The 27578-nt window shown below is 48.4% G+C and overlaps 1 protein-coding gene across 3 annotated transcripts in view; it reads right to left on the bottom strand.

Moving 5' to 3' along the window:
* The window catches only part of LOC138568282 (beta-galactoside alpha-2,6-sialyltransferase 1-like), a 196571-nt gene that overhangs the window by 122094 nt on the left and 46899 nt on the right, over positions 1-27578 (bottom strand). For all 3 annotated transcript variants that reach the window (XM_069646433.1, XM_069646432.1, XM_069646434.1), the window contains 2 exons: positions 12691-12792; positions 11503-11677 (listed from right to left, as the gene is read on the bottom strand). In XM_069646433.1, the coding sequence (XP_069502534.1) occupies positions 11503-11677; positions 12691-12792 (277 nt within the window). The remainder of the gene's footprint in view (positions 1-11502; positions 11678-12690; positions 12793-27578) is intronic.

Here is a 27578-nt window from a genome sequence, read left to right as displayed (position 1 = left end):
ACCCATTTAACACTCATCGCTAAGTTAAATGGATGTGATTTTACACCCATGTCCACTTAAAACCAACCCCCCTTTTGCACTCTTTCAACACACGAGAAACGGAAAAACATTATCATGGACCCCATCTTGGCAGAAGACTGTTCATTGCACTCCTATGCGATAAAGGAGATCCCTTTGTGATAGCAAGGTAAAATATCCAACGGAAAGATGGGCTCGTCAGTATTTTTGAAACATGTATTTTAAATGATTTGTAGGTAGTTCATATTATATAATTTATATATATTTTTTACAATTGGAACTCCCAATATTTTTCACGTTTTATAATATGGTGTGCTTGTGTCATTATTACATTAAGTTTCTAATTTTATTCCCAGTTAGTACGGCATTCCAGATTGGCCGTTCGTTATCCACGTCAGAGACCACTCGGAAGGCAGCTTCGTTAAGCTCTTGTCCTTCTTTCATGTCCACAGTGTATGTCGTGATTGGGTTGCTTCAAATGGAAATGTGTCTGCGTCAAAGCATTCAAGGCTGTGTTGGTAACCTGAGTGGTGATGCAGAGACCGGCTGGTTACGGTACAGGTGAGAGGGTTTGAGCTGCTCAGTTGAGGAGGCCGCTAGGCGTGGGTGCGTCAATAGCATATATGCCACCTGATAGGTAGTAGCCGCCTCCTGACAGGATTTCTTGCATTATCAATCCATGTGCCCCGCAGTTGGGAGCGGCAGCGACATCTGTGCATCAGCGTGAAGCATCATCTACACTGTCACTCAATCTGGGATAGTCTGTTGGACTGAGTAACTGAACACAGAATGGTTTTCTGCAGGTTTATCTCACTTACTGGGAAAAGGCATTTATCACTATTGAGGCCAATGTCATTGAATGTCTTTGAAAAAGCTGATGCGTCACTTTCACCGCCAGAGGCAGCTTGTTTCCTGAGTTCGTATTTCACTGGGAAGCCTCCCAGAGGTGAATCCCTGATGCTTATTTAGAGAAGCATGCAACCCCTTTAAATTAAAGAAAGCAAACCCTGCCCAGGGAATAAATCACCTGGTCAATTGCTCATAATCCTGTTAGTTATACCAAGCAGGAGCCTAACGGCCGAAGACACACATCACACATACAAGGGGGAGGTACGAAATTCAGGACTGTGACGAGGAAGACCAAGACTCAACCACTTCATCCCTACACCTGTTCACAGCCCTTAATCTATGAATGTAGAGCAAGCAGGGTCAAAGTTTCGAACATCCCTTAGTCAACGGTCGCAAAGGTACCATAATTCCAAAGAGTGCCAGCACACCATCATTCCCTGCAAAGGATCAGTGCCCTGAATAGTAATGTAGACAAAAGTAATGCAGACAAGCTTGGAACGATCAGATCTGCAACCTCAAACAATCCCGCCCCGGGCGAGGATGCAATGAACAGTGGTAATGAGCGATCAGATAGATCAAGGAGCCGCAGCATATGCACAGCGACCAACACCGGCATTAGGCGCTCCCATGCCCAGGTGGTGCCAGTGATTCATGTACAGTCACCCAGGAAAGTGTTTAACACTCACAAACCCAGATTTGTCTAGTCAGGTAGATGATGGATTCATAATGAGAATGTCGTACGCTTGCAATATACATACACATCTATCTCCTTGATGAAGACTAATAAGGAATGCAAGAATCAGTGTGTGCAACACCCTCCTAAAATCAGCAGATGTGTCCCTTCCCCCAAGAGAGGAGTGTGCACTCCTTGCAGCACGTGACTGATGAGATATTGCACAACATGAAGAAGCATGCCCATGCAGCACTGTTGCAGTTATTGCTGTGCAGATGAAGGCTGCTGTCTCAGCCAATCACATGGCTGGAAACACGGGCGAAAAATGCCAGTGTTCGCCTGTGTCCTCACAGTTACTCCCACTCCTTGACCTGGTGCCACTATTTCTAGTTTTGGCTTTTAGATGGCGCTGCTTTTAGATGGTCATGTATGCACACCATTTTGCATCTGCTTTCATGGCATTCCCACCTACTTCTTGCCCCTCCCCGCCCAAAACACATCCTGTTGGAATCCGTAGTCTTTCTGAGAGTTACAGTCTATTGGTGTGAGACACATTTGTCTACCGGGTCTGTCTTCAGGCACTCTATTTATAAAGCACTATATGTGTCGTTTTGGCTTGTGTATGTGTATTAGGCATTTGCCAGGCACTGCTATTAGATGGCCATGTACTCACACCATTTTGATTTTGCTTTCATAGCATTCGCACCCACTTCCTGCCCCTCCCTGCCCAAAGCACATCCTGTTGGGATATCTGAGCTAGCATTATCAATCCTCACCATCAAACTCTGTGCTTGAAGTGTGTAACAGTGATTTATTTTTAGCAGTGTAGTCAGAGTGATAAAAATGTGTTTACCACTTCTGTCTTCCGCCACTATATTGCTAAGCACTATGTGTGTCGTTTTGATTTGTGCATATGTATTAGGCATTTGCCAGGTACTGCTAGTAGATGGCCATGCACGTACGCCATTTTACATCTGCTTTTATGAATAGCCAGTTAATATAACTATGGCAATGACAGGCAAGTCCCAAAACCATCATCAAGTGTTTGGAAAATACATTATTACATTTCCTTTTATTAAAAAAGACAATTTTATTAAATGAATATATATTTTTGTAGCATATTTAAACAATTTAAGAAAATACCAAAAATCCAAAACTTTTGGCATTGCCAATGCTTGTTTTATGTGGGGTGGGAGCTGTAGGATGCCAAATCATGGCCCATTGTTTGGGGAGGGGAGGACGGGACTGTAGTTATTCTTTTCTGCGCATTGTCATTGTATAATTCAATGCTGGCAACTTCTCCTTATATGGTCTGATCTTAGCGTGCCCCATTCCCGGGGGTTATCCCTTTAGTCAAAAGTAATCTGTGTACTTGGGCCTTTGCATGTTCTCTGCAGCCCAGTGGTTTGGCTTGTAATGGGATCAGCAATTTCCTCTGGTGGAAGTTTACGGTTGTCACTCGTAGCATGGCCGCTATTGTCAATCTGCGCGCCTTCCTCTCTTGAGGTTGTACCAGCTGCCTACTTTGCTCAACCGGCCATGGCTTTATCGTCCCATTCTCTTTCTTCCAAGCTAGGTGGTGTGGTTGTGAGAATGCAGCCTTCCATCAGATGGACGTGGGGCGTGCTTCAATGGCTGCCACATCAACGGTTGCCACATGCACAACTCAGCAGCCGCTATGAGGTAACTGCAGGCTCCAAGTGTTCCTTGTGAGTGATAGAGTGGCACTCTGCGGTGTGTAGTGGAGGTATTCTTGCATCTCATAAGAGTTGACTTGCAAGTCACTATGGGTGACAAGTATTAATGTTTTATCATGCGCCTAATACCGGAGACCAGTCTCTAAGCGGACCTGTGTTTCTCTGCATTGTCTTGATTCCAAGACAAACGTGTTGCCCGTATGTTGGGAACACTGTTCTGTTGGGAAAATCCCAATTGAAACCCATGATGCACATGGCTGATATTGCAGACATACATTTAACTCAATCCACTTGGATGTGGAGTCAACTAAAGCAAATCCGAATCTGTGTTTAAGAGCCAAAGTAACACTATTCAGTGCTCCACTGAAAAAGACTCAAAGTCTGCCCCATATGTCACTAGTCCACTCCTCAATAGGGTTCCATGTGAAAGTGACCCCAGGAAAATGTAGCCATGTGAAAATGTAGTCAGTGAAAAAGTTGTGGCGAAAATACCTCTGCAGTTAAAAAGCGGCCAGTATCTTTTAATTGGTGACACAGAGACTGGTGTGTGGGTGTCTTAAATGCCCTACATTAGCCAGGTGAGCGCATTTTCCTCACAATGTGTGGAGTATCCCGGATCATAGACATGGATGAATAGAACATAACAACCTTAGTAGGAGTGTTGAAGGAGTTTTATTACCGTTCTTAACGGTCGTGATATAAAGGAAACAAAGAACTAATTCACAAGCGAATTCCCACCTTTTAAGGTCCTCTTTTTCTGGACCCTCTACCTGCTCTCAAAGGTCATTTCAAACAATGCATTCTAAAATAAATAACTATCCCGACAAAGTGCTGCTCCCTCAGGAATAATGCCAGGATGGATTGTCCGTCAACACTCTGCCGAAAGGAAGCACAAGACATGCTCCCTTGTGCTTTGAAGTACATCTGTCACAGTCCCAAAATTCAAGATCAAAGCAAAGTTTCCCACTCTCAGCAGTCTCCTTATAAGTGTCATAGGATTTTTGGGAAATCATCATTCATCCACACACCATTTGTTTGACCCCTTTGGATCAGGGACTCAACCCCTAGGGCCTGACTCCCTTAATGTGCCCTCTTTCTTCTTCGTGCTCTTGCTAGGTGGCCTTTGCTAGGCTTTTGTCTCTTCATTTGGTTCTTACTCTTTACTGGCTGTCTTCCTCCTAGCACTGATCTACTCCTGTTCTGACACTGGCCCTCCTTGATGGCATGCCACATGCGTAATACTGCACCCACCATTGGTTTGAAACCTTTGGATCGGAATCTCATCCCTACACCCTGCCTTAGGTTTAGTTTACCCTCTCTTTCCTTTGTGTTCTTGTTAGGTTGCTCTTTGTCTCTTCATTTGCTCGCCAACTTTCACCAGGTTTCTTCCTCCTAGCACCTCCAGGAGTCTTTCTCTTGCCCCATCCTGTGGTCTCTCTCCTACAACCTCCTCATCTCTTTTTCAAATAATTTCTGGATGTCTTTTCCCATCCAACTCTGGATGCTTCTCTCGTGCTAGCACCTGTTCAGCTACCACCTCCTTATAGCTCATCTCATCCACCTTATGGCCTCCTTTCACAACTCATCTCCTGATGGATCCCTCCTACCGTTTCCTGGTGTCTCTTCTCCACCCACCTCCTGATGTTATCCTCCTACTTCCTTCTGTTGTCCTCTCTGACCACCTCCTGATGGTGACCTCCTTCTGCGTCCTGTTGCCCTTCTACAACCACCTCCTTATGGTTCCCTCCTACCGCCTCCTGTTGTCCTTCTCCAAACCACCTTCTGATGGTTCCCTCCTACCACCTTCTGTTGTCCTTCACCAACCACCTCCAGATGGATCCCTCCTACTGCCTCCTGTTGTCCTTCTCCAACCACCTCCTGATAGTTCCCTCCTACCACCTCCTTATGGATCTGTAACGCTCACCTGGTATCCACGGGGACGTCACTCAGCCTGTTCTGACCTCTTACGACCTCGAACCCTTCCCTGGAGGCTATTCGAGTGGAGACTGGGCCTTGTTTACTTGGTTAGTGTGCTCTCCGTGCTGCTTTCAGCGCAGGGGCACATTGATTGATGCGGGCTTGTTGCTTCCTAGTTACTTCACCGGCAAGAGTCCGACAGGTAAGTATAATGAGTCTTTTGAACAGTTCTATAACTTTGTTCCTTTCCTTCCTTAGATGATGGCCGGCGTCCGGGGATGGTAGCATGCTGCTGAGATGAGTAGCGCTGAAGGTGAGTGAGAGCGCGATGCGTGATGCACCCCTTTCGTATCTGCATTGAACTGAGTTCCTTTTCTGTGTCTTTTAGGTGCCATGACGTTTTCAGCGTGGATGCCGGTTATGAAGAACAAATACGGTGGGTAAGCACGGTATGCGGCGCCTCTAGATGTTTCCACGCTAACCTGGAGTGTCTTTTTCCTCTTGCAGATGGATGAGAAGTTCCGGAGACAGAGTTCCCCCAGAGCGGCTGGGATTCAGGTAAGCGTTTGAAGCTCGTACAGTATTTAAAAATAAGCAAAGATTTGCAGAATGCTTACTAATGCCTTTTTTCTGTTCTTGCCCCTTTTCCTTAGGAAGCGGCATGCCGGGATGGGAATGACACCGCCGAAGATGCCCGCAGAACAGAAGGAGCGATGAATGATGGGCAGAAGCACCGCAAGGTAAGGCTGTTCCTAACGGTGTTCTTGTTCTTGCAGGAGCTGAGCGCAGAAGAAAGATGCAGGCCTAGTGGAGACCAATCCGAACACAGTGAGTGTCACGCTGCAGGTACAGAAAACGCAAAGCATGTTTCTCAGCCTGGGTGTGGCTTAAATAGTCTCTGGGTATCCCAGGTGTCTCTGGGCTAAACCACACCCAAAAGACTAGACCGCACATGCAGTTCTGGGAACCGAAATATGTGGGGGCATCCATCTTGTCCCCATCAATGCACTACAAGTCCAACCCCCAATGTTATCCTATGGGAGTGAGTCTGATGCCACAAGCGGCAAGTCTGACTCCAAGTGGGTCTTTGGAGTGATGGAGAGGCCCTTGAGGGCCATGTAGGTGATCATGGCCTGGCTCCAGCCTGACATCTTCGAGGGCTGGGGACATGAGGGGCAGGAATCATGACAGGATCCCTCCTACCACCTCCTGTTGTCCTTCTCCAACCACCTCCAGATGGTTCCCTCCTATAGCCTCCTGGTGTCCTTCTCCATCCACCTCCTCATGGTTCCCTCCTACCTCTCCCCTGTTGTGCTTTTCCATTCACTTACTGATGTATTTTCGCAGCCACTTCCTGATGGTTCCCTCCAACAGCCACCTGTTGACCTTCTCCAACCACCTCCGGATGCCTCTTCTCCACCCTTCATTCTCCAGTCACACCCGTTCTCTCCTATCTCTCTCTAAGATTCTTACACATCTCCTTTCTGAACTGCCAATGTGTTCCACACGCCTGCCATAACCTCCTCCACCCCTTCCAGTGACATTTCCTATCTACGCTAGTTGGCCCTCTCCTAGGCCTGGTGTGAGTTTTAGGGTTTGCAGGTATGTATTCTGATTCTTGTGGCTGTTTGATTGTTTAAATTGTAATTGTTTTTCCCCCCTAAGGTATACCCTAATCTTTAACGTGTTAGCCAATCAATGGTGGGACTGTGGTTGTAAGGATGTGGTCCATCATGTTGGGATTCCTGTCTGTGTGTTGGGGGGCTGAGCTGTGTCTACAGAGTGATTCACAACGGGCGCTTTCAGAGCCTCTGCATTGGCATGTTAACTTCTGGTGCTATCAGGTTGAATTTGCTTGAACATTGGTTGGGGAGATGGTGTTTTGTTCTGGGTGATGTAGCCAAGTGGCTACTAGCTCTTTTTTTCCAGTGACAGTCCAATGCCAAATGGCAGGGATCAAGTGCGATCAGAGTATCCTCTCTATACCACCATCAGGCCATCATTCCCTAGCTTGTGGAGGTCCTCCAGACCCTTGGTCACCCCCCTAGAAGTACCCAGATTGATACATGAGAACTTCGTCACTGGTAGTATGATGAGTTCTGTGTTTAGGGCCATTCCTTATTCCAGTGTAAGCTCTGCTCTAGCCTTGCAGAATACTACAGGCACATTTAATCTGTCAGGCCATCCTGTCTGTTTCAAATTATTGCCTACAAGGTCTTGTTTTACTTCATGTCTTCATCCCAAAGCTCATTGGTCGCCTGGCATCTATGGCATTTCCTTTCCTTGTCACGGTGTGCTTGTGTGGATAAGAAAAGCCATCTATCTGGCCTCTGGTTGTTTAGTGGGAAAGGCAGTCTCTCTGCTTATTTGTCCAGTCTGATACAGGCACTGGTTCAAAGACACATTCTGCAGCATAGCCACTAGTCTGACCTGCCTAAATGGCATGAGTTTGGCCCCACTGGGAATCAATCTGTGGATGAGCGGTTTGTGGTCTTTTGGGAGAAACATTAACCCAACAGGCGCACGTGATGTGCCTCGTTCCCCCGTCAGATGCTAGAATCTCCCGCTCCTGATGACTGAGTAGTTCCTTTCCGAGCCTCTGTGAGTGTTAAGTCAATTGCTGATACATGTAATCAGTTCTATGTGAAATTGTCCCCTGGGAAAAAGTCACCAGGTAGGCAGGCGATTTCTTTTCCTGCTCCCCTAATAGCCTTCACCTATAGTCTAGGACGGGTATGAATTGCTATTCTAACTCCAGTCCTAGAATATATGGGGAAAGTGCTTGATTTTCATGGGAGTGCACATTTTGGGACCCTTTGCCCGGCGACTTTATCACTGGATGCCTTGTTCTTTACCTTTCTACTTGTGCATAGGGATCTACTGTCATAATGGGCCCAGCTGTGGTGCCAAAGTGTTGCAAACAAGGCGACCCCTTGGAGGCATTGGAATGCTTCTTTGTGGTCACACTTCCTCTCCTGAGGGGCGCTGCCAGCTTTTCTGGTTTTGATGAGAAGTGAGGATCATAAATGAAAGAGAAAGTTCCTTCATTGCTAGAGACATCTCTACAGATAAGGGGTGTATTGGTCATTTTTAATAAGCAAACACTCCCCAAAATGAAAATGGAGAGTAAAAACTCCCCAAAAAATAGGAGACAGAAACCTAGGACCTTGTGCTCCTGGTTTTACCTATACAGCTCCATGGATATACTTGTACAAGCAGTACACAGAGTACCACAGGAAGAAGTTTCACTATCACTGCCTGATATGAAGAAGTAAACATGTATATTTTTTAATGTGTATGAATACCTAGAAGCAACATAAACATTTCCATTTTCCAGTTAAAGCATTTTTACTCACTTCTAAAATACTCGCATTGGGAATTGAACTTACATTTTTAGTCCCAAAAAAATCATTTTACTCCCAACTTTAAAAAATACGGAATAAAATTCTCCCACTTCATAATCTTATCTGGAGCACTGGGCATAGATTTTAGCATGGAATTGTCTCTTCTTTGGGTGCTCTCCATTCGCTGAGATGGCACTGCCAAAGTACTGATTCTGAATGCGAGAGAACGGGCACTTGCTTTACTTCAAGCGCAAGCTCCCTTTCTGCTGGTTCTTAAGCCCGGTTTACAGGGTTGCATCGTGGACTTCAAGCATGGAGCCACAGAATAGGACCCAAAACCCTATAGGGAACCCTGCAGATTTCCTGATAGGCCTTTGCACACTTGGCCTGTTTTGTCTGGTAACCTAGTTTATTTCCACATGTTCCCACAGGAAAAGGTTTGGGCTTGTTGAAAATGTATAATATGGGGCCACTTTGAAAATTATTCCCAAGACCTCTTTTGGTTCCCAGTCCACCCCTGCCAAAACCAATACAAGCAACAACACAAAATATGCCCATCGATATGGGCATGGGTATACTCGCTAAGGCTAACATGCCATCAATAGAAATACTTCAACTGGTAGTCTTTACCTGTTTCCAATCATATATTTGTCATTCAACACTGCAGCTTATCACCAAGCCTATCCGAAATGCAATGAGGCATGCCACAATTCCCACAGGCAAGCCTCAATAAGCCCCCACTGGCCCGAGACATCCAAGACACATGTGCCTTGAGGTCTCAAAACTGGATTGCATCTCCAGTCTCTACATTAGTCCTTTCAAACATCGACTACTGCAATACTCTTTACCTTGCCCATCCTGGGAATTTGCTTCGGCGCCTTCAGCTATTGCAGAACTCAGCAGCGAGGGCTGTTCTCTGCCCCCCATTCGGAGCACACATGTCTCCTCTCTTGCGTCAACTTCATTGGCTCCCAGCGTAGCCGCGGATCAGATTCAAGTCTCTGTGCTTGTTGCACACGGCCCTTCACGGCGTGGGTGCAGAATTTCGTAAGGCCAAAGTTCCGTTTTTTATAAACCTGCCAGGCCATTACGTTAGGTTTGCCCGCCTAGGCGGCCAAGCTTTTTGTATACCGGCTGCTAAAGCTTGGAATACTCTTCCTTTTGCCTTGCGCAATATCGAGGCTCACCTTCCGTTTCGTCAGGCTTTGAAGACTTTTCTTTTTTAACTTTTTCACTCCAACAGGTCCGACCTTGCCTCGCTTGCCGCAGCGCCAAGATGCCTTCGGGCTTATGTTGCGCTTTACAAATGTTTTCAAGATAAGTCTAACTAAGTGGCTTGACTAGATTTCAGTGCAACACTTAGAGCACTTTATAACACCTAAATTAATCAAGGATACTGAAATAATTGCCGGCCGCCAGACATTCTACTTGCCTCACAGTCCTCAAAGGGCATTTTCCCCATAGACTTTGCAACATCCAACTCCTTCCTTAGGCCCAAAACCCCCACGTGTGATGCCCAACTCCACTGTAAAAACACGCCTCCTTAACAGAAACTTGCCTAACTGCCTACACAGGCAACAACTCTCACAAATCTCCCATAGGGAACAACTCTCACAAATCTCCCATAAGCAACAACTTTCACAAATCTCCCAAAGGCAACAACTCTCACAAATCTCACATATGCAACAACTCTCACAAATCTCCCACAGGCAAAAACTCTCACAAATCTCCCATAGGGAACAACTCTCACAAATCTCCCATAGGCAACAACTTTCACAAATCTCCCACAGGCACCAACTCTCACAAATCTCCCATAGGCACCAACAGACACAATGTATCGTAAAGTCAGCGTAAAGACAACAAAAGCCCAAATCCCAGAGAGGCGCAATATGCCAATATTTCCCAAGCAGTCCTAAATCCTCACAGACCCAAGGACCCAAGGACACAAGTTGTGCAATAGACTCTGGCTTCCCAGCTCTCCCATAGGCCTGTGAATTTCCACTCTGCCCATAGACTTAGAGTAGCCTGCTCCCACAGCCCCCTGTCCCCTGCCCCCAAAGCCTGTGGCATGCCCTACTCCCACAAGAAGCTGCAACAGGCTCAACATCCCTTACAGGCTGTGATGTGCCCAGCTAACTACAGGCTGGGACACGGTGAAAGAACCACACAGGCCAACTCTCCTCCGAGGACGACGACATTCCCAGCTCCCATCCACAGGCTGGGTCATGGCAAACTCCTCCATTGGCTCCGATGTGCCAAACTATATCCACATAATATAACATTCCCATCTCTATTGGTAGGCTGCCACATATCCAACATCCCTCTTCGGCTGTCATGTGATAAAAACCAACCAACATATGCAACATGCCCCATTCTCCATAAATGCTTTGCTTTGTTTATTTATTTTTATTTTTACATGTATAAAGTACACTTAACCCTGAGGCATCTAGGTGCTGGTTACAGGACAAAGGCAGGGGCAGAATGAGGACTGGCTGGTCATAATATGAGCAATCTACTCACGCCTAGAAACACTTGTGTACAGGCGCGTTATAAATGCCACATCATATCATATCATATCTTAAAGAGCCTGGTTTTGAAACGTTTTCTGAATGTCCAGGAAGATGGTACAGAGCGAAGAGTGAGCGGCAGGAAATTCCAGAGCATAGCGGCAGTGACTGGGAAGTTGGAGACTCGCTTGAATCTGGGAATGGTGAGGCAGTGGCAGTAGGCTAATCGTGTGGGCCTAGTCGTATTGGCTTTTGGTGATTGGCCCAGTGGCATGCTACTAAGAGGTGGCCTGCTCAGCTCTCTTCTCAACTCCCTTAAAAGGCTCCTACATGCTAAACTAATCTTATGTGTCTAGGTATGCCCAACTCCCTTGCAGGCTGCACCAAGCCTGACTCTCCCGTAGGGAGCAACATGCCCAACATGTGCCACTGTCTTTGGCATAGCCAACACCTCTATAGGGAGAAAAATGGCAAACTTCTCTTCTTTCTATTCTTACCCAGAAATCCAGACGATGGTGGGTTGCGCTGTATGCGCTCGGCTGCGTTCTCTTGGATGATGTTCCAAAGCCGCCACTGCACCTGTGGGTGCAGGATGTAAAAGGGCTGTTCTGGATGCTTCTGACGATACGCCTTGTACCTGGTGAAGATCGGGTAATCCGGCTTCTTAAACCACTGAGGGGGAAGACAGCAGGAAAGAAGGTTGGATCAAATGCTCAAATATAGCAACTCACACCTACTAGAGTACCCCATACAAGTCTCACACAGCTCTGCCAATTTAACAACAGTCCACACAGCTTTGTCGATTCATCTCAGTCCAGACCTCTGCCAAGTCTGCCACTAACTGCCGAACCAGTATGGAGGCCCACACAGAGCGTTGCCAATACACCTGCATCTGTCCCTCTGTACTTTCCCCCTACTGCTCGCTGCTATTTCAGGACTGGATCCTAGATACAGTTTACTAATGTACCATTTTCCTAACATACAGCATCAGTTGATTCGCCGGTATTGAAACCAAGACAAAGCTTTGCTAGTGCACCTCTAGCCTGATATGTAACAACCAATGCTATTCCAGAACTGAGAAGTGGACCCTTCTCTTTCTTAGTACGCGGCGATGGGCAATCAGATTGTTACAATCGATCTGATTGTCCTTGTCCGGGTCGTTACCAGCCCCACACAGACTTACCTGCTGTGGTGCCGTGCGCCACGTGCATCGCTGATCGTTCCCGATCTGCGACTGGCCTCCATGGAAAGGGAAAAGGCACTATGCGTAGTCCTTTTACTTCGTTCCATGGTGGCTACTTTCATTATTTTCTTTTTAAAACCAATATTTTTCAAGACCACCATGGAAAGGGAGAAGGGACTACGTGTTGTAACTTCTCCCCGATCTGTGGTGGCCATTTTTTTCTTTTTTCTCTCAAGTTACAAAACGGTTTCCGCTCCATTTCCTAACTGGAGAAAAAATACTATTAGTTCCCCGGTACAATGTGGCGGGGTACTAGTAGCAATAGAAGCCTCGGAGGAGGGGGGCCATACTACCCGACCTGTAATGCCTTACTCCTCGGGTTCTATTTCTTTAGTAGACTACACCAAGAATAGTGATCCAGGGAAAGGGACCCCATGGATGTGCAGAGTGAGGGTGCTCTGGATGCGCCTCAGGCGGCACATCAGAGGGCGTCTTCACTAACCTCTGCAAGGTCAGCTGAGTACGGAGCCGGATCCCAGGCCACCAGAATCCCGGACGAGTAGAGAGGATTGTTAAGGAACTTGTGACTCTCAGACGCCATCACCTGTTGGTGGATTTCACAGCACATTATTGTCCATAGAGTCTGGCAGGTGCATGAACACAGTCATTAATCAATTTCACAACATCATTTATCAAGTTCAGATCATTAGGAAAGGTCAATCAAAAAGGACTCCACAATGTATCAATAAGGGACCTTAGGTCATGCACAAATAAATAAAAGCACTGACAAATCCAACACAATAGCTTTTGTATAGTGAACATGTGTCCTGTCTGGCCAATACAGGCCTCATAGGTTCAAGCACACACCACGCTATGTTCCAGATGTTTTTATTACTTGACCAGGAAGTACCATCATGTGACTGGTATTGCATGATAACCTCAAGTACACTTCATATGGCCTTAAAACTGAGCCAGGCACTGAAACCATTTGCCACCTTTCACCAGGAAATCCCAGGCTAGTGATACCATGTGCCATGTATTGCAATTAGCTGCCAAGCTACTCTCATCATAATACACTAATTAGTACAATTATTTAAATTTCTGATGTCAGGTACTTACACCATTTTCCAGGTATAACCATAATTTGCCTAGATATTCGCATCAGTTCTTGGCATTGGCATAGTTTGCTCAGATCTTCACACAGTTTGCTAAGTGTGTTTGTTTGTTTATTTGTATGGCGCGCCACACCCTGAGGTATCTGGGCGCATTTTACAGACTTACAAGTATACTTTAGGCATGAGTTACAGTATTTACAATATTTACAGTAGGTTTCAATATTTACAATTGGTGAGGCCAAGGTAATCAAGGAATATATACAATTGGTTCAGGTGAAGCAGCAATACATTGATTGTTTATTGGCAGTAGATACAGTGTCATGGGGGAGTGCCATCCTCTTGCGCAGGCTCAGACAGTACACATGTGGTAGTGGTCGTTGGTTACAAGCCACTTTATAGTGTCTCGCCTAAAGCTGTAAAAGGGTTGGTCCGCTCTAAAGGAAGGAGGGAGGGCATTCCAAGCTTGAGCTGCCAAAACAGGGAAGCTGCTCCCCCTGCTTTTTTTTTATTTAAATCTAGGCGCAGCCAGACAGAATGATATGATGTGATATGATATGATAGGCATTTGTAACGCGCCTATACACAAGTGTTTCAAGGCGCGACGAGGCAGGGGGGGGGGGACAAGGGGAGACAGACAACGATCTTACTAGGCCAGGTGTCATCAGATCGCGCAAGTGCAAGGGTAGAGGGGAAGGGAAAAGTGCATGGGGGAAAGGGAGAGGGGAAAGTGCAGTACAGGGTTATTTGCATACAGCATACAGGATAAATAACAAGGGCCAGCTGGTGGCAAGTGCGAGGTAAGTGCAGAACAGTGCTGGGAAGGGGGGCTGTATGGATACAGACACAGTCCCGTAGTGCAGGGGTTGCCGTGGAGGCAGTGCAGGGGAGAGTGGCTGGGCCGAGAACGGTGAATGGCCCAGTTGCAGATTCAGTGCAGTTTCAGTAGTATTAGCAGGGGAGAGGGGGAGAGAAAGCGGAGGCAAAGAGGAAGGTTTTGAGGTGCTTCCGGAACCGGAGGTGGTTCTCCTCAAGTTTCAGGGAGGCAGGAAGGCTGTTCCAGAGGGAGGCCCCTGCAGTGGAAAGAGATCTGCCCCCAACTCGTTGTTTGGAGAAGCGGCTGACCCTGAGGGAGTTGGAGGCGGATGAGCGAAGAGCTTGAGAAGGAAGATATTTAGGAAGAGAGAGATGAAGGTATTTTGGAACAAGGCCCCAGACGGCCTTGTGGACAATGCAGAGGGTTTTGAACTTGATCCTCGCAGTCACTGGGAGCCAGTGTAGTGATTTCAGTCCTGGAGAGATACGGTCCATGGGCTTGAGGCCAAGGTCAAGTCTTGCAGTCCTGTTCTGGATGAGTTGCAAAGGGCGGAGAGTAGAGGCGGGCATATTTAGATAGAGGCTGTTACAGTAGTCCAGCTTAGAGAGAACCAGGGCTCTAGAGACAGTGAGCTTCTGGGGGAAGGAGAGGAAAGGAAGGATACCTCTGAGGAGGTGTAGCTGGTAGTGTGACTTCTTAGATACGTCGGATATGTGAGGAGAGAAGGAGAGTGTGGAGTCGAAGATGACCCCAAGGTTTTTTGCCTTGCAGGTAGGAGCAGGAAGAGGGCCCAGAGAGGCCGGCCAGAGAGCAGCAGGGAAGGAGGGAGTGGGAGTGCCGATGAGTAGAATCTCAGTCTTACTGGCATTAAGGCAGAGGTCGTTGGCGGCACACCATTCCTGGATAGCAGAAAGACAGTCAGAGATGAGGGAAGGAGAAGAGGAGGCCAAGGGTAGCCTGAAAATGAGCTGGGTATCATCCGCATAGCACTGAAAGTAGGGGCAGAGAGCGGCGATGTGGTGGGCGAGAAGTGCCAGATACTGGTTGAACAGCCAGGGAGAGAGGTTAGATCCCTGGGGGACACCACAGGTAGAGAAGAAGATGTCAGAGAGGAAATATCCCAGTTGGACCTGGGAGGGTCGATTTGAGAGGAAAGAGGTCAGCCACGCCAGAGCCTGACCAGTGATACCGAGGTTATCACAGAGACGGTTGAGCAGGATGGTATGGTTCACAGTATCAAAGGCAGAAGAGAAATCAAGCAAAATGAGAACACATGGAATGTTAGAGTCAAGGTTCGAGAGCAGGTCCTCACGGATGTTCAGGAGAGCAGTTTCCGTGCTTCTGGCAGCTCTGAAGCCAGACTGATGGTCATGAAGACTACCAACACATTCAGCATGGAGATTAAGCTGGGAGATGGCCAGTTTCTCCAGGAGCTTGCCCAGGAAGGGAGTGATAGAGATTGGGCGATAGGTAGCTGGGCAGGAAGGGTCGGAAGAGGGTTTCTTAAGAAGGGGGTGCACAAGGGAGTGCTTGAGAGGGGATGGGAAGACTCCAGAGGCGAAGGAGGGATTGCAGAAGTCAGCAAGGGCAGGAGCCAAGGAGTCAATGTGGTCCTTGATAGTTTTGGAGGAACAGGGGTGGACCTGTTTTGACGAGACTTTCATAGATCGGACTTGTCTTGAAACCTCATCAGCAGAAAAAAGGGGAAAGGAAGAGAAAGAGAGAGGAGGGGTGGCTGCAGAAGAGCCAGAGGAAGGGCAGGGAATAGAGGGGGGGAGGTTATAGGAGGAGAGTGAGGACAGGATGTCCTGAGTTTTTGAAATGAAGTGAGAGGCCAGTGCCGTGCAGAGGGCCTGGGAGGGGACAGGAGAGGTAGAGACTGCAGCAGGGTTGGCCAGCTCCTTGCAGATTTTAAAGAGTTCGGCTGAATTGTTAGATGCCGCAGAGATGCGGGCTTGGATAAGGGCTCTCTTCTTGGTGAGAACGGAGAGCCGGTATTGCCTTTGAAGCAGGCGACAGGCCAGTTTGTCAGAGGATGAACATGAAGCACGCCATTTCCTCTCTGCCACCCTGCACTTGCGTTTAAGGGTGACGAGATCCGAGTCATACCAGGAGTTACATTTGGCTTTGGGCTTCAGGCGGATTCTCATGACAGGGGCAAGGATATCAAGAGTATCAGATATAGCAGAGTGGAGAGTGGAGAGGGCTGTGTCAGGGTGGGAGTCAGCCGAAGCGGGAGGAGGGGGCAAGAAGGTGGCAGCGAAAGCCTCAACTGACACGCGCTTCATGGGTCGGATGACCGAGAAGGAAGGTGGCAGTGATGGGGGTGGCTTTGCCTGTGGGGTAGGGAGGGTGAGGTGGGAGGAGAGGAGAAAGTGATCACTCCAGGAGAGAGGAGTGGAGAGTGGGACAGAGAGGGGAAGGTCAGAGGAGATCAGGGCATCAAGAGTGTGCCCTGCAGAATGAGTCGGCCCAGACGGGAGAATAGAGAGTGAGAGAGAGTCGCAGAGGTTGCGAAAGAGTCCAGAGGGGGGACAGGAGGCATCCAGGTGGATGTTGAAGTCTCCAAGAAAGAGGAGTTGAGTGGTTGAGGACAGGAGTGAGGAGGAGAGGTCCGCCCACTCGGAGAGGAAGGAGGAAATTTGACCAGGTGGCCGATAGATAGTAGCCACGGTAAGGGAATGGCTAGGAGAGAGAGAGAGTCGGCAGACAAGACATTCAAAAGAGGAGTAGGTCTGCGTGGGTGTAACAGTGGCAGGAATCCACTCAGGGAAGAAAAGGGCCACACCTCCCCCCGCACGATTGGGCCTGGGCACAGAGAGGATCTTGTAACCGTTGGGTAGGAGTGTGTCAAAGCTGGTGACAGAGCTGGCCGTGAACCATGTCTCAGTGAGACCGAGTACGTCAAGGTCAAGTTCCTCAAGAAGGCGGCAGATATCAGAGGAATGTTTGACGGCAGAGCGAGAGTTAAGAGTGGCAATGTGGAGAAGTTTGCCTTCTTTGAAGGACTTCCGGGGAGGGGTACAGATCAGAGGTATGCCCTGCGGAGGTGAAGAAGGAGCACGAGAGGGGGTGGGGAGGGAGGGAAGAGGCAAGTTAGTCGAGGACAGAGGAGGGGGCACAGTAGGAGAGGAAAGGAAGTTGATGAGGCGTGGGAACCGTCTATCGAAGAGGTGAAGGTTGGCCTGAGGGCCTTGGACCAAGACGGTCCTATTAGCATAGACATTAATGATGGCCTTAGAGGAGTGGAAGGAAGCCAAGAGGACATCCCAACGGGTGCCACCATTAATGGGAGAAGAGGAGAAAGGAGAGAGCACAGAGACCATATGAAGGGTCCATAGGTCAGGAGAAGGCACGAAAAAGAGGATGTCAGTGAGAGTTTCCTTGGAGGAGGCACTAGTGTAGGTGTCAGCGATAGGGAGAAAATAAAGCCTTCAAAACGAAAACAAACCAAGCGGAAGGGAGAGGAGACGCAGGTAGACAGTGGCGAGGTAGAGAGCGGGAACGGGAGAATTGTGAATCTCTGGGTGTACCCCTTGAGTCTATGAAAATTTCTATTGGAGGATTGATCCTTTCCTCCGAAATGGTGCTGCCTGCATGAAAAACAGCCACTGCAGGATTGAACCATTCCCATATCTCCAGCTGACGGTTACGCAGTACAGACGTGTTGGGACATCGCATATTGGTATAGCTGGTACTCCTGTTCTTCATATCAGGAATTTTCAGCTGTCTCTCCTTCTCTCTCTTCATTCATGAAGAGTTGAATTGTTATTCTCCTGATGAAGGCGTAACTCAACTAAAGTTAAATACGCCGAAACCGGTTGAGAAACCAGTGATGAGGTCAACTTTGGACATCGATGTGACCCATCCTAAACTGATGACCACTTGAACTATCTGTTGTTGTGGCTTTTCATATACATTTATTATATATCTCTTTCTCTCTCTTTTTTATGAAGACAATAAGTAAATCAATTGTTATGACTTTTTTAGGATAAAGTTTTACCTTACATGTATTATTGTGATGGATGTATGAATGGTTATTGGATGCTTGTGTACGAATGAGATGGATTATATGTGAAACTATGTGAAATTATGTGTTCTTAATTCCTTTCCTGCGATGTAAAATTATTGAGTGCTATGATTAATTCTCGATTAAAATTTGATATTTAAATAATGGATCAGGTTCAATTAAATTTCTTGATTCCTTCTGTCTCCAAAATTGTATCCTCTGGTTTTCTTCCGTAATTAGTCAGCGATAGGGAGGCCTGGGTTGGAGACCAGGATGTCCTTTTTAAACTTTTTCCTACCAGATTTAGTGAGGAGAGCAGGATAGTCAATGGAGAAGCAGTTAGAAAAGATTAGTGAGATAGAGAGCACCATAGAATAGGAGGGAGTGGGTGGGGGAAGACAGGACAAGCGCAAGCGGACAGGAAGAGAGTGGCAGGCGTTAGTTTACCACAAATTCAGAACATAGTAAGCGTATCAGGTACACAGTGGAGAGGCCACCTAAGTTTGTAAATCCTGCGGGGGGAGAAAAAACCCTAGTTTACCACAAATTTGGAACACGGTGAACACAGTAAAGGGTATCAGGTACACACTGGAGAAGCCACCTAAGTTTGAAAATCCTGCAGAGGGAGAAAAACCCTAGCTTACCACAAATTCGGAACACGGTGAACACAGTAAGGTGTATCAGGTACACAGTGGAGAGGCCACCTAAGTTTGAAAATCCTGCAGAGGGAGAAAAACCCTAGTTTACCACAAATTCGGAACACGGTGAAGACAGTAAGGGGTATCAGGTACACAGTGGAGAGGCCACCTAAGTTTGAAAATCCTGCGGAGGGAGAAAAAAAAAAAAAAACCTAGCTTACCACAAATTCAGAACACAAAGAAGTGTAGCCACACTGCGAGGAAGTGAACAGGTAGGGGTGGGGTGGGCCGAGGGAGCAGGTGGAGCTCACAAGATGAAGCGGTGGAATGGCCCTGGCGTCCCCTGCGGACACCTGCAGACACACCGGGAGCCGCAAAGGAGGGAGCCGCCCTTTGCCTAAGGGGGCCCTTATCAGAGAATGAATTGACTGTCCTGGTAGGTTCCTGATTAAGTAGTGCATTCATTTTCCCAGGTACTCAAAACATTTCCTAGTCAGTGCCAGTAACTACTCAGGTTCTGACACCATTTTCTGTGAGCTGGGCGGAGCAGGCGAGAGCAGGGACAGTGCTTGCATCTCCTGCTCCTGTCTGCAGTAGAGGCGACTATGGGGGCCCTGCCTTGTCTGGCTGGCAGGACACCCTACAGAGACAGCAGGGCTAACCAGCTGAGCAGGACATAGCACAGCCATGTTGCCATTGCCCATTCCCCTTTCTCCCACAGAATGTGGCTGACTCTGCCCCAGATCTACTTGGCTTTCAGAGTTATCAGCCTGTTTTCCTGTGAGTCCAGCAAGTCGCTGCCGGGGATAATGTGAGGTCTAGTGAATTAGCTGGTGATCCTGGTCTCATATGAACTTCGCGCTAATCCTGCGCCATCACTTGACCACATTTAGAAAACCTTTGAGCAAGAGCGGTTAGTCCGTAATGGGAACGGGGCGCCGATTCACCATTTTTGGATGAGCCGCCAAGCCAGCCCAGTGAAAACACTAAGGTGCTCCTTTTGGAGTCCTCAGACGCATAGATGGAGGGGCTACTACAGATAGTTACTCAATGCCTCCAATCACGCTCTGGGGGATTTTCATTGATTTTGCAGGCGCAGGGCGGCACGTTATGTGAGTTACATGTCCGCAGCCCGTTTGCTCTCTGCCTTCAAAAACAAAACGATTTCACACCATCATGAGATTTCCTAAGGAACCCGCCTGCTTTTTTCAAAAAGATGGCGGTTTCCATAGTAAATACTTGTAAACGCTGCCTGTCATGCATACATGGCAGGTAGTATTTAGTCTATTGGCACTGTGGAGTGCAAAAGAGAGGTGTAAGGGGGCTGCCACCACCTCTTTACACTTCCCAATTTCCCTCTGCAGTGCACGTTGGGGACCTGTTTACACAAAGGTGCAAACGTAAGCAGTCCCCTCTGGGTAATTTAAATTGTAAAGAAAATTAGCTCCCAAGTGCTCCCACAGCTGCAAAAATCAGCTGAGGGAGCACAAGTAGGCCGGCTTTAACTGTCAAAGTGAAACTTACTTTCCCTTTGACAGTTAGTATCCCAGCACACATGTCCAATGGGCAATGCAAGGCCAGGGGTGTTTTTGCTGATGCAGGCTAAGGTACTTCAGCTCTGAATGTGTGAGGGGGTTCCTCTGCACCTCAATGCACATTCAGGGATGCTGGGGCGTACTCCAGAGGGCACCTGGCTCCTGTGCAGGAACCAGGAAGCACTCCCTGCTTCCTTGTTCCTGTATACGCGAAAGCCAGAGAGCCATCGCGGGACCTTGCAGAGGGGATTCTGGACTGAGGCAGCAGGTAAGAAAAGAATGTAAATATGGGCGTGGCTGTGTTTGTGATGAATGAGTGTATGTTTGGGGGTGTGAATGAAAGATTGTTTGCTTTGTGGGGGCATGTGTGACTAAGAGTGTGAATGTGTATGGGTGCATGAGTGGGTGCAAGTGCGTGAAAAGTAGCCTCACTCTCCCCAAAGGGAAATAACAAGGGCCAGCTGGTGGCAAGTGCGAGGTAAGTGCAGAACAGTGCTGGGAAGGGGGGCTGTATGGATACAGACACAGTCCCGTAGTGCAGGGGTTGCCGTGGAGGCAGTGCAGGGGAGAGTGGCTGGGCCGAGAACGGTGAATGGCCCAGTTGCAGATTCAGTGCAGTTTCAGTAGTATTAGCAGGGGAGAGGGGGAGAGAAAGCGGAGGCAAAGAGGAAGGTTTTGAGGTGCTTCCGGAACCGGAGGTGGTTCTCCTCAAGTTTCAGGGAGGCAGGAAGGCTGTTCCAGAGGGAGGCCCCTGCAGTGGAAAGAGATCTGCCCCCAACTCGTTGTTTGGAGAAGCGGCTGACCCTGAGGGAGTTGGAGGCGGATGAGCGAAGAGCTTGAGAAGGAAGATATTTAGGAAGAGAGAGATGAAGGTATTTTGGCCCAAGGCCCCAGACGGCCTTGTGGACAATGCAATGGGTTTTGAACTTGATCTTCGCAGTCACTGGGAGCCAGTGTAGTGATTTCAGTCCTGGAGAGATACGGTCCATGGGCTTGAGGCCAAGGACAAGTCTTGCAGTCCTGTTCTGGATGAGTTGCAAAGGGCGGAGAGTAGAGGCGGGCATATTTAGATAGAGGCTGTTACAGTAGTCCAGCTTAGAGAGAACCAGGGCTCTAGAGACAGTGAGCTTCTGGGGGAAGGAGAGGAAAGGAAGGATACCTCTGAGGAGGTGTAGCTGGTAGTGTGACTTCTTAGAAACGTCGGATATGTGAGGAGAGAAGGAGAGTGTGGAGTCGAAGATGACCCCAAGGTTTTTTGCCTTGCAGGTAGGAGCAGGAAGAGGGCCCAGAGAGGCCGGCCAGAGAGCAGCAGGGAAGGAGGGAGTGGGAGTGCCGATGAGTAGAATCTCAGTCTTACTGGCATTAAGGCAGAGGTCGTTGGCGGCACACCATTCCTGGATAGCAGAAAGACAGTCAGAGATGAGGGAAGGAGAAGAGGAGGCCAAGGGTAGCCTGAAAATGAGCTGGGTATCATCCGCATAGCACTGAAAGTAGGGGCAGAGAGCGGCGATGTGGTGGGCGAGAAGTGCCAGATACTGGTTGAACAGCCAGGGAGAGAGGTTAGATCCCTGGGGGACACCACAGGTAGAGAAGAAGATGTCAGAGAGGAAATATCCCAGTTGGACCTGGGAGGGTCGATTTGAGAGGAAAGAGGTCAGCCACGCCAGAGCCTGACCAGTGATACCGAGGTTATCACAGAGACGGTTGAGCAGGATGGTATGGTTCACAGTATCAAAGGCAGAAGAGAGATCAAGCAAAATGAGAACACATGGAATGTTAGAGTCAAGGTTCGAGAGCAGGTCCTCACGGATGTTCAGGAGAGCAGTTTCCGTGCTTCTGGCAGCTCTGAAGCCAGACTGATGGTCATGAAGACTACCAACACATTCAGCATGGAGATTAAGCTGGGAGATGGCCAGTTTCTCCAGGAGCTTGCCCAGGAAGGGAGTGATAGAGATTGGGCGATAGTTAGCTGGGCAGGAAGGGTTGGAAGAGGGTTTCTTAAGAAGGGGGTGCACAAGGGAGTGCTTGAGAGGGGATGGGAAGACTCCAGAGGCAAAGGAGTGATTGCAGAAGTCAGCAAGGGCAGGAGCTAAGGAGTCAATGTGGTCCTTGATAGTTTTGGAGGAACAGGGGTGGACCTGTTTTGACGAGACTTTCATAGATCGGACTTGTCTTGAAACCTCATCAGCAGAAAAAAGGGGAAAGGAAGAGAAGGAGAGAGGAGGGGTGGCTGCAGAAGAGCCAGAGGAAGGGCAGGGAATAGAGGGGGGGGGAGGTTATAGGAGGAGAGTGAGGACAGGATGTCCTGAGTTTTTGAAATGAAGTGAGAGGCCAGTGCCGTGCAGAGGGCCTGGGAGGGGACAGGAGAGGTAGAGACTGCAGCAGGGTTGGCCAGCTCCTTGCAGATTTTAAAGAGTTCGGCTGAATTGTTAGATGCCGCAGAGATGCGGGCTTGGATAAGGGCTCTCTTCTTGGTGAGAACGGAGAGCCGGTATTGCCTTTGGAGCAGGCGACAGGCCAGTTTTTCAGAGGATGAACATGAAGCACGCCATTTCCTCTCTGCCACCCTGCACTTGCGTTTAAGGGTGACGAGATCCGAGTCATACCAGGAGTTACATTTGGCTTTGGGCTTCAGGCGGATTCTCATGACAGGGGCAAGGATATCAAGAGTATCAGATATAGCAGAGTGGAGAGTGGAGAGGGCTGTGTCAGGGTGGGAGTCAGCCGAAGGGGGAGGAGGGGGCAAGAAGGTGGCAGCGAAAGCCTCAACTGACACGCGCTTCATGGGTCGGATGACCGAGAAGGAAGGTGGCAGTGATGGGGGTGGCTTTGCCTGTGGGGTAGGGAGGGTGAGGTGGGAGGAGAGGAGAAAGTGATCACTCCAGGAGAGAGGAGTGGAGAGTGGGACAGAGAGGGGAAGGTCAGAGGAGATCAGGGCATCAAGAGTATGCCCTGCAGAATGAGTCGGCCCAGACGGGAGAATAGAGAGTGAGAGAGAGTCGCAGAGGTTGCGAAAGAGTCCAGAGGGGGGACAGGAGGCATCCAGGTGGATGTTGAAGTCTCCAAGAAAGAGGAGTTGAGTGGTTGAGGACAGGAGTGAGGAGGAGAGGTCCGCCCACTCGGAGAGGAAGGAGGAAATTTGACCAGGTGGCCGATAGATAGTAGCCACAGTAAGGGAATGGCTAGGAGAGAGAGAGAGTCGGCAGACAAGACATTCAAAAGAGGAGTAGGTCTGCGTGGGTGTAACAGTGGCAGGAATCCACTCATGGAGGAAAAGGGCCAGACCTCCCCCCGCACGATTGGGCCTGGGCACAGAGAGGATCTTGTAACCGTCGGGTAGGAGTGTGTCAAAGCTGGTGACAGAGCTGGCCGTGAACCATGTCTCAGTGAGACCGAGTACGTCAAGGTCAAGTTCCTCAAGAAGGCGGCAGATATCAGAGGAATGTTTGACGGCAGAGCGAGAGTTAAGAGTGGCAATGTGGAGAAGTTTGCCTTCTTTGAAGGACTTCTGGGGAGGGGTATAGATCAGAGGTACGCCCTGCGGAGGTGAAGAAGGAGCACGAGAGGGGGTGGGGAGGGAGGGAAGAGGCAAGTTAGTCGAGGACAGAGGAGGGGGCACAGTAGGAGAGGAAAGGAAGTTGATGAGGCGTGGGAAGCGTCTATCGAAGAGGTGAAGGTTGGCCTGAGGGCCTTGGACCAAGACGGTCCCATTAGCATAGACATTAATGATGGCCTTAGAGGAGTGGAAGGAAGCCAAGAGGACATCCCAACGGGTGCCACCATTAATGGGAGAAGAGGAGAAAGGAGAGAGCACAGAGACTATATGAAGGGTCCATAGGTCAGGAGAAGGCACGAAAAAGAGGATGTCAGCGAGAGTTTCCTTGGAGGAGGCACTAGTGTAGGTGTCAGCGATAGGGAGAAAATAAAGCCTTCAAAACGAAAACAAACCAAGCGGAAGGGAGAGGAGACGCAGGTAGACAGCGGCGAGGTAGAGAGCGGGAACGGGAGAATTGTGAATCTCTGGGTGTACCCCTTGAGTCTATGAAAATTTATATTGGAGGATTGATCCTTTCCTCCGAAATGGTGCTGCCTGCATGAAAAACAGCCACTGCAGGATTGAACCATTCCCATATCTCCAGCTGACGGTTACGCAGTACAGACGTGTTGGGACATCGCATATTGGTATAGCTGGTACTCCTGTTCTTCATATCAGGAATTTTCAGCTGTCTCTCCTTCTCTCTCTTCATTCATGAAGAGTTGAATTGTTATTCTCCTGATGAAGGCGTAACTCAATTAAAGTTAAATACGCCGAAACCGGTTGAGAAACCAGTGATGAGGTCAACTTTGGACATCGATGTGACCCATCCTAAACTGATGACCACTTGAACTATCTGTTGTTGTGGCTTTTCATATACATTTATTATATATCTCTTTCTCTCTCTTGTTTATGAAGACAATAAGTAAATCAATTGTTATGACTTTTTTAGGATAAAGTTTTACCTTACATGTATTATTGTGATGGATGTATGAATGGTTATTGGATGCCTGTGTACGAATGAGATGGATTATATGTGAAACTAAGTGAAATTATGTGTTCGTAATTCCTTTCCTGCGATGTAAAATTGAGTGCTATGATTAATTCTCGATTAAAATTTGATATTTAAATAATGGATCAGGTTCAATTAAATTTCTTGATTCCTTCTGTCTCCAAAATTGTATCCTCTGGTTTTCTTCTGTAATTAGTCAGCGATAGGGAGGCCTGGGTTGGAGGCCAGGATGTCCTTTTTAAACTTTTTCCTACCAGATTTAGTGAGGAGAGCAGGATAGTCAATGGAGAAGCAGTTAGAAAAGATTAGTGAGATAGAGAGCACCATAGAATAGGAGGGAGTGGGTGGGGGAAGACAGGACAAGCACAAGCGGACAGGAAGAGAGTGGCAGGCGTTAGTTTACCACAAATTCAGAACATAGTAAGCGTATCAGGTACACAGTGGAGAGGCCACCTAAGTTTGTAAATCCTGCGGGGGGAGAAAAAACCCTAGTTTACCACAAATTTGGAACACGGTGAACACAGTAAAGGGTATCAGGTACACACTGGAGAGGCCACCTAAGTTTGAAAATCCTGCAGAGGGAGAAAAACCCTAGTTTATCACAAATTCGGAACACGGTGAACACAGTAAGGTGTATCAGGTACACAGTGGAGAGGCCACCTGAGTTTGAAAATCCTGCAGAGGGAGAAAAACCCTAGTTTACCACAAATTCGGAACACGGTGAAGACAGTAAGGGTTATCAGGTACACAGTAGAGAGGCCACCTAAGTTTGAAAATCCTGCGGAGGGAGAAAAAAAAAAAACCCCTAGTTTACCACAAATTCAGAACACAAAGAAGTGTAGCCACACTGCGAGGAAGTGAACAGGTAGGGGTGGGGTGGGCCGAGGGAGCAGGTGAAGCTCACAAGATGAAGCGGTGGAATGGCCCTGGCGTCCCCTGCGGACACCTGCAGACACACCGGGAGCCGCAAAGGAGGGAGCCGCCCTTTGCCTAAGGGGGTCCTTATCAGAGAATGAATTGACTGTCCTGGTAGGTTCCTGATTAAGTAGTGCATTCATTTTCCCAGGTACTCAAAACATTTCCTAGTCAGTGCCAGTAACTACTCAGGTTCTGACACCATTTTCTGTGAGCTGGGCGGAGCAGGCGAGAGCAGGGACAGTGCTTGCATCTCCTGCTCCTGTCTGCAGTAGAGGCGACTATGGGGGCCCTGCCTTGTCTGGCTGGCAGGACACCCTACAGAGACAGCAGGGCTAACCAGCTGAGCAGGACATAGTACAGCCATGTTGCCATTGCCCATTCATCTTTCTCCCACAGAATGTGGCTGACTCTGCCCCAGATCTACTTGGCTTTCAGAGTTATCAGCCTGTTTTCCTGTGAGTCCAGCAAGTCGCTGCCGGGGATAATGTGAGGTCTAGTGAATTAGCTGGTGATCCTGGTCTCATATGAACTTCGCGCTAATCCTGCGCCATCACTTGACCACATTTAGAAAACCTTTGAGCAAGAGCGGTTAGTCCGTAATGGGAACGGGGCGCCGATTCACTATTTTTGGATGAGCCGCTAAGCCAGCCCAGTGAAAACACTAAGGTGCTCATTTTGGAGTCCTCAGACGCATAGATGGAGGGGCTACTACAGATAGTTACTCAATGCCTCCAATCACGCTCTGGGGGATTTTCATTGATTTTGCAGGCGCAGGGCGGCACGTTATGTGAGTTACGTGTCCGCAGCCCGTTTGCTCTCTGCCTTCAAAAACAAAACGATTTCACACCATCATGAGATTTCCTAAGGAACCCGCCTGCTTTTTTCAAAAAGATGGCGGTTTCCATAGTAAATACTTGTAAACGCTGCCTGTCATGCATACATGGCAGGTAGTATTTAGTCTATTGGCACTGTGGAGTGCAAAAGAGAGGTGTAAGGGGGCTGCCACCACCACTTTACACTTCCCAATTTCCCTCTGCAGTGCACGTTGGGGACCTGTTTACACAAAGGTGCAAACGTAAGCAGTCCCCTCTGGGTATTTAAATTGTAAAGGAAATTAGCTCCTAAGTGCTCCCACAGCTGCAAAAATCAGCTGAGGGAGCACAAGTAGGCCGGCTTTAACTGTCAAAGTGAAACTTACTTTCCCTTTGACAGTTAGTATCCCAGCACACATGTCCAATGGGCAATGCAAGGCCAGGGGTGTTTTTGCTGATGCAGGCTAAGGTACTTCAGCTCTGAATGTGTGAGGGGGTTCCTCTGCAACTCAATGCACATTCAGAGATGCTGGGGCGTACTCCAGAGGGCACCTGGCTCCTGTGCAGGAACCAGGAAGCACTCCCTGCTTCCTTGTTCCTGTATACGCGAAAGCCAGAGAGCCAGCGTGGGACCTTGCAGAGGGTTTTCTGGACTGAGGCAGCAGGTAAGAAAAGAATGTAAATATGGGCGTGGCTGTGTTTGTGATGAATGAATGTATGTTTGGGGGTGTGAATGAAAGATTGTCTGCTTTGTGGGGGCATGTGTGACTAAGAGTGTGAATGTGTATGGGTGCATGAGTGGGTGCAAGTGCGTGAAAAGTACCCTCACTCTCCCCAAAGGACCTCAAATCAGAGTCCCGATCACCAGCACGGTGAGTGGGCCTCTGATTTGGTATGTGGGGGAGGGGGTCAAGCAAACATGGTATCATGTTTGCTTTAACCATGATGCCCAATAAACAAATGCCATCAGAGGCATAAAGTGTAACCAGATGCCACAATAAT

This window comes from Ambystoma mexicanum, chromosome 1p, assembly GCF_040938575.1.
Source record: "Ambystoma mexicanum isolate Mex_15411 chromosome 1p, UKY_AmexF1_1, whole genome shotgun sequence".
Lineage (NCBI taxonomy): Eukaryota > Metazoa > Chordata > Amphibia > Caudata > Ambystomatidae > Ambystoma > Ambystoma mexicanum.
This window is presented reverse-complemented; position numbering and strand designations above follow the sequence as displayed.